Genomic DNA, 12,131 nt, shown 5'->3' on the forward strand with positions numbered 1-12,131 from the left:
AAAATGTTTTAAGACACCGGAAACACCTACGCGACAGGAGCTCAACGCACCATGGGAGTTGTAGTTTTTTGGTGTGCCTGTGAAAGTAATGTGTATATGTCTATGGCTTGTATAATAAACGACCAACAGAGGGAATTATAAAGGTCACGGAGGAAGTGAAAAGGCGCTCAATTTTTTTAAAATAAGACATTGACTGGAGAATTGTTTATCTAATTGACATAATGCCAGAGGAAAAAACGTTAAGAAAAGCTGGACCCACTTTCACTGTAAACTATATGGACAGTATATGTTTTTATTTAGTTATGAACACCATGAGATGCAGCTTTAAGTACCAGTAGAAATTTAATAAGTGGGCCTTAAGTAGATGTGGAATACGAAATAATTCACATTATCAGAGTGTGTAAATAAAGGGTCAATTTAGGAGAAATGATCAATCGATGCTGCTTCAATTAATATACTTATGAATACAAACCACAATAGTGAAAATATGCAGTAGTGTAGGCCTGACTACATAATAGTTACAGGTTCTACTTTATAAGGTGTATTAATGTTATCTGCTCAGCCCAAGTTAACATCTAGCCTAATGCTGCTATGTGATATGATGATACCTGAAACTGAACTTTGAGTTGGTTCATTCAAGCCAAAGTAATACTGTTTACTGAAGGAAATTTTGACATTGAACACTTTTCCATCTCAGTGTGTGATATACTTTTAAATCCCCCTACACACACACACGTGTTTTTATTAGTTACCTGACAGCACATCCATCATCTGCACAGTGGAGCTCAAGCATCAGTCATCTGCACACAGTGGAAAGTTCATCTGCACTCACCTTAAATCTTAAATTTAAGCATGATATGAGCATGATTTATGTGATCAATACTTGGAGACAATCATGGTCCAGTAAGCAATGTGGAACAACTTCTTTGTGGAAAAACAATGTCAGACACAAATTATTATTCCAAGCAGAGTGTTTTATATGTCTTTGTGTCAAACACATCTGGAGGGGCTCTTCATTCTTCATATTGACTCTTCTATGGTCCAGGTATCAAACACATGGAAGGAAACCCAACCACTTCAGAACAACAATAAAAATTCAGTATGACCTTTTGATCCAGAAAACTAGTCAAGAAATTGCCAATTAATATATTTTTATTCTCCTGTGAATGGATGTTTACCTTTCAAGAGTGAACAATTAATGAGGCATACAAACTAATCGCTAAAGATTAGAAAACTGGTTAAATCAGCCTCCATTAACAGTTACTCTTTTCTTTATTTAAAAAACAAAAAATTGAGGTCCACATCGAAATATGTTGAGTAGTGGGGTGAGGAGTTATTCAAATCTAGTGTTGTGAACATACAAAATTAACAACTGACTTGAAAAAACATGATACAAGTAAAATAAAATCATACAAAATCAAAGTTAAAGTAACAGGTTCTAAATCACATCAATCCTAGTTTGTGTCAATAGTGATTGAACATTTGAACGTGAGAACAGAACTGTAGTATACTCTATGCAAAGACACGAGACAATACAAATAGTTTGAGTATTTAGTTGGCGTGGTGTGTGGTGGAGAAACACAGCTTCAGGGTGTATGGGTAAGGCCCACCTAGGAGTGAGGAGAAAGAAATACATTTTAAATCCAAAGACAGAATACATTGTGAAGACTTAAAAACATGCATCATGGCCAGTATTTAAAAACCATGTTCATATGTTAACGTGATGCAGATGAGGACTTACTGGGATTTTTCATCTGGTAATGGTTAATCATAGCTAGCGCTTCCATGGCATCATTGATGGATTCAAACTCCAGAAGGCCGGACGAACTTCGCTCACCTGCAACACAAGACAACTCGATTACAATACATCATTATACTAAACTGTATGCTGATGCACTCAACTAAACCAAACTCTGCATAGTTTTATCATTTAGAATCAGCTGCAGCAACTCCCCAGAAAAAAACAAACTGAGGTCATTTCTACTAAATTTAGAGATTTAAGGGTTTTTTTCTGTCATTTGATAAAACGATCTATGTTGCTAAAACTGATTCAACTCTTTCCTCATCTCAAAAATTCTACATCTTTAAATGATCTAGTTAGCAGGGAACAGCTTGTTACTGTAAAGGAACAGCTTGAAGTGCTGGTGTTTGCTTTGATTAGCCATCATGTGGATCAGTTTGAAGCCAAATACAATGGTATGCTGGCAACTGGCAGTACAGTCTGTGCCTTCTGGAGTCTAACACCTTAAGTGTCAAGAAAAGTGATACTTAGGCATTTTTCTGTATTCTTACACATGTCTACCTACTCAATCATTACTTGACCAAAAAAATCTAGATTTCAGAATCCTCATTAAAAGCACATGACAAAACCGGTTAGAAAGTATTGCTCAAGCTCCATCTCATATTACTCACTCTTTCCAGTGAAAAGTTTCACACTCGATGGGCTCTTAATCCCCAATTCATCACAGACCTGGAAGCAAAGACCAGTTTCAGTTGAAAAGTTGAGAAAGTGGCTGAAGGAAGAAAAAGAAAATATCAGTGCTTCATGGAAAGAGTCCTGCTGGCTTTTCTCACCTGGTTGAAGATCTCTACAGAAATGTCAGGCTGTGCGTTAAAAAAGTGCAGGACGTTGCTGGGGTGCTGGATTCGGTTCTTGGCTGCTTGCTCTGGCGAGGTGAAGCGGTTATTGCGGGAGCCGTGGAAATCTTTGAAACTGCTGGAGTTGTCTTCTAGCTGGTAGCACTGTCCTGGCACGATGGCCTGCTGTTTGGACACGCTGCAGAGGAAAGACAGCCAAGAGTTCTTACGTGTGTTTATTTAACTCTGCATCGCTTTTTTTCCCCTTCTACAGTTTGGACAGCTGCTCTTACCAAACGTTGAGTTTCTGTCCGAAAAGGAAGTTGTTGTTTAGGTGAGTGATCGCCCTGTCCACTGAATAACAGTCGCCCATCTCCACCATCGCTGCCCCGGGCTTGCTCTTCATGAACTTAACCTGAGGGAGGAACCACAGCCAGCTGACTACACACAAAACAAGAGCGTGAATAACTGTTGACGGTGACCTGTTGAGAGCACCAGCTGCAGCTATCAATAGTTGGTGTCTAACAGCAAAGTGATGAATGCTCAGCTTCATTCCACTCACCCTCTCTACATTTCCATACAGGCAGAAGATGTTGAAGACCTTGTCAGAATTGACCTTTGAGGGCTCGAGGCCATACACCATAAGAACCGGGGAATCAGCGTGAGGGCCGTATTCAGGAGGCGGGGGGCCGTATCCAGGGCCGTAGCGCTGGCTACCGCGACCGCGCCCACCCATACCTGGCCCCATACGGTGAGGAGGAGGGGGGCCGTAGCTATCATCATTATAGCTATGATAACCTCCTTGAGGGCCACCTTGATTTAAAAAAAAAAAGAAAAAGAAAGAAAAAAAGAGGAAAAAACATCTTTGCTAGAATCTGCTCAATTCTTTCACGTCAGATCGATTTCTTCACTAGATATTTACCATAATCAGGTGGGTGGTCTCCCAGCAGAGCAGGCTGCCTCTGACGTTTGTTGGGATTGGCATTAGGATCTAAAAATGGTAAAATCAAAGTTGCCTATCATACAGCTTCCTCACTAAAAAGGTATCAAGCAGGTACCTTACATGGGCTGCTATGTGCTAGGGGGACAAGGCTGTGATTGACATGCAACAGAGGGGGCCTGACATCTAAAGTGTTAAAAACATCTGCAGGCTCTACTTGATCTAATGTGTGACATAATGGAGATTTTTTTTAACTGTAATTCTGAAAGATAAGACTTCAAACATGATTTTTTAAAAGACAACCTCCTATATCTGCCATCCTAGAACAAACACACACACACACCTTGTGAATTGTTCCAATTGCCTTCACCATCAGCATCTGTACAGGTACACATATACACACGTCAAATCCAAATTAATACTGATAAAAGTACAACTTGAACACACCTATGCAATTATATAGAATAGAAAAATTCAAGTAGAGGATCAGAGAATAAAATATACGTCAGTGCTATGAGAAGCACCTACAATCTAAGCACGTTTTATTGATACCTATAAGATCTATACAAACCAGCATAAGATACAGATGTAATATCAGTAGTGAAAAGGCATCATGATTTTAGACTAGTTTACATTTTGGATGGAAAAAAAATTAAAAGCCTAAACCTGAATGTTTGCTGTAAATAAGCTTTCCCGAAACCATCATTCAACAAAACCCAAAGATCTTCATCCTTCTTCAACATCTCAAACTTTAGTAGAGATTCTTAAAAATTAAATATGAAAGCAGTATTTTTGTCCTCTTTTAAAATGGAGCTGTTTTCCACTAAATATTTGATCATAGTCTTCTTCTTAGTTATGGACACTGAGTAGATCATTGAGTACATCATTTATTGTAGACTATAAGCAGTGACATTTAAAATAAAGCTAGTGTTGTGTAGTGAGGCTTTTTTCCTCCTGATTATCAGTAATTGATGTTTGTGAAAAGTCATGGCTGTTCATCTACACTGATTCCTGAAGAGCATCAGCAGGTTAAAAAATGCCTGCTGCACCCTTGTGATGCATTTTGCAAACATCCCAGCTTACATTACTTTTAGAAGTTGCCACCCTGCAATAAAGATAACAACATCATCAATGAATGTGTTGTCAATTACAGATCCACACAAGGGTCTGTCAGCCAACAGATTTTCACTAGTATAACAAATTATTTCACATCTACATGAAACACATTATTTTGGTTACAGTTACTATATGACATAAAACTATTTCATATGTGTTATGTATAATAAATGTATTATCCTAAATGTAACTTGAACTGTAACCAAAATAGTCAATTTTGCATACACACTGTGGTATGAACACCAGTGCATTGTATCACACTGGGACAGGTGTGAAGTTAGTCATACTAAATCACTGGTGTGTCTCGAATTGCTGTTTCCTAAATGAATGTGTCAGTGGAGAGCGATTCTGAGGAACAGAACGAAAAACAAATCAAATGAAGGAGCATTAAAGCAAAGTACATGTCTGAAAAATAAAATCCCCTTTTATCTGATGGATGACTAAAACCAAATTAACTGCTGGTTGTCACAACAAAGTTAAATCCACACAGAGCTTTCCAAACACTTCCTTTTAAGACATATCATAGTAACAACATGTCTATTATTGTCTGGCCCAATCATTCCCTCATATCTCCAGGTAACCCACAATAATCTTATCAAATTCCTTGAATATTTCACAATAAATTATTAATAATAAGTTGCCAAGAAAATTAAGGGCCATTTTTGTTGAACTCCTTCCTATTACTAAAGTCTGCTTTATATCATAGTGCATTATGACAATGATGCTCAACAATGTATGACAACAACAGTCAAATTGGTTTAGTTTCACAATAATCTTTCAGTTTTTAACCATCAAGTCAGATTATTCAGTCATTGTTTTTGCAAGTACTTACAGCACCACACATGGAGCATGGGACACAGTGGGCAGGTAGGGGGCAGTCTTCAGCGAGGATGCTACCCGCCAACCTCTGACTCCAGCCTCAACTCATTTTCCCCCTCTTCACTCTTTTTTCCTTCTCCTCCTCCTTCTTCTTCTTCTTTCCTTCCTTGCATCCCCACCACCAGAGAGAAAAGTACATCCACATGTCCATGCTTGGCTTTTGACACGCTGCTCGCTTTGGGTTGCTTTCTTTTCTTTCTTTCTCCTCTATTTTTCTTTAAAGTTGCAATTTAGAAGGCTCATTTTTCCAGCTTACCGTGCTCTGACCACAAAGCAGGACATTTGCACCGTTTGAGAGAGTAGCAGGCTGTCTGTTCCACAGAACACACTGAGAGAGAGCCAAACCTGCATCACACGGGAGGCGTTAAAGGCGTCACTATGGGCCAGTGCAAAAAAAGGGGAAAAACAAAAAAAATAAAAAAAAAGGGAAAATGAAACAACGCAGAAAAAACAACACAAGAACAGCACAGAGAGAAGGAGGGAGGAAATGGGGAGGAAGGTATAGGAGGGGGGAAAAAAACAGAACACCAGAGTCCATAAATGTAGAGAGCTTTTTGGGAAAGGAATTTGGATCTGTTTGCATCTGTGCTTGTATGCTTGATGGGTGTTTGATGCTTGTGTCTTCATAGGCCCCCCCGTGGATATTTCTTCTCATGTTTAAAAAAAACAAAAAACAAAAAAAGGGGCGCTCACATGATGCTTGCTTATTGGCTTGCAAAGTGAAACGGCATCTAGCTCTTGAACAATTAGTCATCTGGAATATCTGCGTGACGATGTGCTGTCGTGTTGCCATGGATATTCAGCTTGCTGTGTTGTCGTGTTGTGTTTTTTTTTTCGGCGCAGGAAGATGAGGACGAGCAGTATTAAGCGTCTGAGAGACAGAGAGAGAGAGAATGGCCTCTTTTTTTTTTTGTCTGTTTGTTTTGTTTGTTTACTGCCCCCAGTATGTGTTGTCATCTGTTCCCTGGTTGAGCTGTGACTGTGTCTGAAAACTCCACTGCTGCTCCCTGTGGTTGTGTTATGGCATGGCGGGGGGTGGGTGGGTGGAGGGGGCACATTCCCGAGGGCTAGGAGGGCGTGGCCCCGCGAAAGACCACACACCTGACTCCCACCCGCATCATCAATGTGTTGTGTCAAAAAAAGTGGCGGCTCCTTCGTGGGCTCTGCAGATGAGATGTGCTGTAAACTCTTAAAAAGGTGGTGGTAGATGCTTTTTGTTTTGTTATCAATCTATCGAGATCAGTCTGTGGTGGATATGCGAGGTGTCTGTTCGCGTGGCCTTGGGGGGGTGGGAAGGGGGAGTATTTCTGTCCCTCAAACTGAAATGTCGGCTACTGCCCACCACCGAAAATAAAATGGATTCCCGTGTCAGGTGGTGGAGGAGATAGGGGGTGATGATGGAACTTGGAATAAAGGAAGTACTGAGTTGAGGTTGTGTTCCGGTGTTTTGTTGCCCCACTGTGTCCGATGTATGCCACAGAGCTCGTTTACATTAGTTATGGCTTGTGGGTGCTGTTATACTGTAGCTGTAGAAGCCGCTGTGTCTTTGGCAGCGTGTGTCTGCGTAGAGGTTGAGGTAAGCCTGTGTGAGTTTGCACAGTGAGGACACAAGGAGAACCTCAGGTTCATAAGGCAGCACAAACTAAAGAATATCGAGGAATCCCACATGTCAAACCCACGGATGGAAGTCGCGATGTGCATGTTGTAGTCTTGGTTGTGTACAAGAGAAACAATTACATCTTTTTTCTTCTTTTTTTTTACAGTGTTTGGTTAAAAAAATAAAATAAAATCACACAGCTACAATAAAGTATTTGTCTGTAATCAAGTTTAAAATCCCAGCAAAATGTTATTGCTGACTGCACAGAACCTAAAGGCAATTATGTAGCAGTATCTTCTTCTCCATCAGGCTCCTAGCACATTATATTTTAGTGAATGTTCTTTTTCCAACTACTTACTATAACTATCTTATTAGCCTGTAATTACAGTTGACCTTCTGTATTTCAACCTGTCTTTTGGTAACAGAGGCAATGTGCTAAGTGCCTGGTGAAGTTCCTTTCAAGCATGCAATACACTTGATTTTAGAGTTTATCAATAAATTACATATCCAATAACTAATGATGTAGTCCCTATCTTTTAAAAAAACATATTTCCATTTCAACTGGTCCTACCAAACTTCAAATTCGGTGTCACTAAATACTAATTGGAAATGTTACTGTAGAGAACACTATCAAGTGTGTTTGTATTATATGTTTTTACAATAAAGGTCCCATGAAATGCAGAATGCTCTTAGAGCTGTTGTTACACTATCAATGGCTGCATGCCTAACACACCAGCAATGTGTACCAGAAAATGTGACCCTAGACTGAAACTCCATCCAACATGAGTGGTCTCCTCCTCAACACAGAGACAACCACTGACTGTGTTTATTATGGTGTTTCAGCATCATCCTCTCAGTATTAAGTCCAGCCATCATGCAGAAATACATGTACATCAAAGTCATTTCATGGGACCTTTAAACAGTGGCGTGCCTAGTGGTCTCACAAGTCAGCTCAGCGGACTGGTGGCGATGTCTAATTTAAGCTCTGATAAAATCTCCACTATGTTTGCTAACAGGTGTGATAGCCTCTGAAGTGTGTACTGGGTTAAAGTAGGCAGTGATGTGAGGTTGTGCAGCTGTGACATGCTCTTCAGGGAATGTGAACCTATGTGAAGAATGGTGCGCCTGCGTATGGTACCGTGACGGGTGCGTTGGGAACTTTTCGCATGCATGAGCTTGTAAACTGAGGTCTGCTGCCCTTGAGGTTGCTCCTCATGCCCTTACTTTGTGCCTGCTGTATGGCGAGAAAATGCATGAAGTCTGTGACAGCATCACAGGAGTACTGCCTCTGAACACTGAGTTGAGCAGCGTGGTGAATGGTGGAAGGAAACTGTTCCGTCTGTGATCAAAGGCAATACCCCCGGAGGCAGAGAACCCTAATCATCCCATACAGTGGCATGAGAGGAAAGAGGAAGAAAAAAGGGGGAAAGAAGGGGTTGGGGACTGTGTGTTACCTTGGCCACTCAGGTTAGGGTTTGTGTAATCCCACGTGTCCTGGTCATTCTTGAAGACATTAAGGCGTGCTGGCTGCGGAAAGGAAAAAAATAAAATAAAATAAAACCAGTTCTCTCTCATTCTGATGTTAAGAAGTACAAAAGCTAGATTATACTTACCTTGGCATATTCAATTTTCAGAGTGCAGCAACCAGAATAGATGTCTGCTCCATTCAGAGAGGCTTTAGCCCTTTGCGCACTTTGGACCGAATCAAACGTGGCAGCACTGAGTTAAGGTGACGTCTGATTATATGAAGATTTCTGAAGGCTCACGTATAATTAAACATAAACAATAAAAGGTAAAAAGTGTAATTATTGAAGAGGATATTCAACCATGGCCTGAACACCATTCTTTCTGAAGATGACGATCCTCTGTACAGGACCACAGTTGTTACAAATGGTGTAGAGGACATCCTGCAGAGGCACAAAAATCAGGTTTGACAATTTATACACTCAGCACACTTAAAATGCAAACAAACACATCACCTTTAACAATATGACACATGACTAAACATATAAATATGGCTTATCTGACAGAATAAATTATAATTGCTAGATTTTTTTCCCCCTTCTATCAAAATCATTCAGTGATATCAAAGCAGAGAGAAAATTCACTGTAGTTATGAGGAAATAATAAATGGTAAAAACACATTATTTGCATTTTAAAAACATTCAGATCCAGAAAAACATGTTAAAAACCAGCATTCTTGAACATTTGTTTAGAATCACTCATGTGATTTAATTAAATACAGTCAGGAGAGAACAGTAGTTTTTCAGCACTAAATGTAAAATAATCTAATCCCTTCTTTTTCACACACGTCTGTCTGCAAATGGGTTTATGAATATATCTCCTGTTAAATTTCTAAGCAACGTAACAACTTCTTTTCAATTGTGACTCGTGTCAAGTTGAAAATGAAGTTCAACATACACTAATGATTCTTTCTGAATTTCTAATCATACCGTAATGTATCCAGTTTTGCCTACTGTTACTACATAAATTATGACCTGACACTGTCACTGAGCACGAGGCTTGTTTTGACGATCATGTTACCGTGGTGATTGGATAGATGGGGTTTATGATTGTGAGCAGCAGCACGTTGTTGACGCTCCGGGTGTCGTCTGAATCTCCTGGCCGCGAGATCTTTTGGCTGGTGGAGTAATTAATGAAGGCGGGGTGGCCTGCGATGTAGACCTGGTTCTCTGCTGCGTATGTGACAGCGTTGCAGGAGCCGTTCATGTCTTCATACTCCACCAAGGCCTGGCGCTTCTTGGGCATCATGACCACATAACTATGGATAAATATATTAGGGGGAAAAAATACAGAACATATAAGCTGAATTACTAAACCATGTTTCAGTAATAAAAAGGATGAGTTAAATGATGTTTAAAATCATTGGCAACTTGGTTGGACTTGTAATTATTGAGAATTTGCCTAACTGAGAAAATTCAATCCAACATATCAGGATTGTTTTTTCATATTAAGAGATTCTCAGTCATATTCAGTAATGGCAATAACGGTGTTACTTTTTTCAGTAACGAGTAATCAAATGAATTACTGTTTCCTCCGTTACAAATGCGGCGTTACTTCTTCAGACCTCACTGAAGCGGTTTTCGCCAGAACAGGCGCTTCTCTCTCTCTCTGTCTATCTCCCTGCTAAAGAGTGGCTGCACAAGGACAGAGTAGGACGCAAATGAGACACAATCTCCCGGAATCTGGAGCGAGCGAGCAAGACTGCGCTGTAGAGAGTGACTGCGTGTGTGTGTGGGTTTATGTGACTATCAATGCAGCGCGTGTGAGAGCAAAGCGTCCTGATAGCTTTGTGTTGCTGCTTATTAGACCACCCCCCCCCCCACCCACCCACCGGACCTTTTTATTTATTTATTCATTTCCAGTACAATTTTTCCTTGTTATATAGTAGAAGTTTATATTGTTATTGCTTTTCGACAAATTTAATTGCTGCACATCTGCTACATGTACAATTATATTATTTACTTCATTTTAGTACATTTCTTAAGCATAATTTAATTTTAAACGTTGATTGGGGCAGCCAAGTAATTAGACATATTTGAATTTTTTTTTAATTTTTTTTTTTTAAGTAACGTAATAGTTAATTTTCTTTGACATTGATGTAACTCAGTTACTAACTTAGTTACTTTTTGGGAGAAGTAATGAGTAACTATAATTAATTACTTTTCCAAAGTAACGTGCCCAACACTGGTCATATTAAAGAGTGAGTAAGATTTAATACTCAAATCTGCAGCCTTACACAGCTTTTAGCTCATTTAGGTTTCCTGGCCCGTACACAGTCTGCGTGCTTAAGTTTCACTGCAGTCATCATCATCCCCATATAAAACAATAGCTAGTTGTTTCCAGCAGACAGGCTCAGATAAACTGTGTATTAGAGATGCACCGATACCAATATCAGATATCGGTCCGATACTGACTCATAGCTGGATTGGATATCAGTGACAATGGACTAATCTGGTATCGGATAGCATTATTTGAATAAATAACAATTGACCAAATGTATATCTATGTATTTATGTTACATTTTGTTTTACAAAGTTAGGAAAGCAATGCCTGATTTTGCGTCACATAAAAGAATAAACACAGTCTCTTCCATGTAGGTTTGTGTACTGTATGATACAGTGCAGCAGACACGGCTTTCGTGACAGCTTGACGAGACATGAGTCAGGATAGTAATTATGTTGAGTGTCTTCATCATGTACAATAAATGTCAACATACCAGATCCGTGACACCTGCAATACACTACTGAAGAATATAGTGGAGAAACTCAGGGTCTTTATTTAGTAGCCCCGTTATTACCTGATGGCTCCAAACTCCTGCAGGGCCTCCACCAGGTCAGCCTCCATGATACCGTCAACCAGGCCCCTGATGTGCACCACCGGGGAGGGGAGCGGTTTGTGAGGGTCATCGTAGCTCTCCTGAAAACGATACACACAAGAAGACTGACTATAAGGTCATAGGAAATACGCTCACCTCTAGTGGAGAGAGATGGGGCAGCAGACCCGCAGATAGATGCAAATATCAGAATGCTTAGAATGCTTCTAAGTATTTATTACTGTTTTAAAGTAACCGGTTTTACGAGACCGTTACACGCTAGACTGAGAAAAGGTTACACAGCTTATCATTTATTAAAGACAATGATATGTTTCAGTAGCGTCATTCAAATAACATGCATATATGTGTCGTTGAGTTGCTAAACAATATCAATTTGACAAACTAAACCAGTCCATACAAACATAACCAAACTAATGTTAGCTTTGACGTCAATTGGTTCGCTTGGTAGCTAGCTGTGGGATAAGCACTACTTTGTGAAGCTGAATTATCCTATTAGAAATGCAAAACCTAGCAAATGTTTGCACGACAAAACAGTAACAGACAAGGAAAGACAGAAACATGTACCGTTGTCATTCCTCCTTCCTCGGTTTTCTGTCTTTTCGTTGCTCTGCCGCCTTCTCCGTAGTATCGGCCCGCAGCAGCAGCCATGTTGTCCTGTCCCCTAT

General features: G+C 40.0%; 1 protein-coding gene across 1 annotated transcript; it reads right to left on the bottom strand.

Moving 5' to 3' along the window:
• Positions 1-959: 959 nt before the first annotated feature.
• Positions 960-12,131, bottom strand: hnrnpl (heterogeneous nuclear ribonucleoprotein L). Its single transcript, XM_053332299.1, has 14 exons — positions 12,031-12,131; positions 11,431-11,549; positions 9,654-9,891; positions 8,931-9,016; positions 8,723-8,819; positions 8,564-8,636; positions 3,861-3,896; positions 3,500-3,568; positions 3,140-3,390; positions 2,871-2,992; positions 2,575-2,776; positions 2,413-2,470; positions 1,742-1,837; positions 960-1,610 (listed from the first exon to the last, which is right to left on the bottom strand). Exons 1-14 carry the CDS (start codon positions 12,112-12,114, stop codon positions 1,552-1,554), a joined length of 1,590 nt encoding a protein of 529 aa, XP_053188274.1. The 5' UTR covers positions 12,115-12,131; the 3' UTR covers positions 960-1,551.

The sequence above is a fragment of the Scomber japonicus genome, chromosome 13 (genome assembly GCF_027409825.1).
Source record: "Scomber japonicus isolate fScoJap1 chromosome 13, fScoJap1.pri, whole genome shotgun sequence".
NCBI classification, from domain to species: Eukaryota; Metazoa; Chordata; class Actinopteri; order Scombriformes; family Scombridae; genus Scomber; species Scomber japonicus.

Coding starts and splice junctions, on each gene's coding strand:
- hnrnpl (XM_053332299.1), bottom strand. CDS start 12,114: ATGGCTGCTGCTGCGGGCCGATACTACGGAGAAGGCGGCAGAGCAACG. Junction 11,550..12,030: donor AGGAAGGAGGAATGACAACG/GTACATGTTTCT, acceptor TATCGTTTTCAG/GAGAGCTACGATGACCCTCA. Junction 1,611..1,741: donor TTACCAGATGAAAAATCCCA/GTAAGTCCTCAT, acceptor CCTCACTCCTAG/GTGGGCCTTACCCATACACC.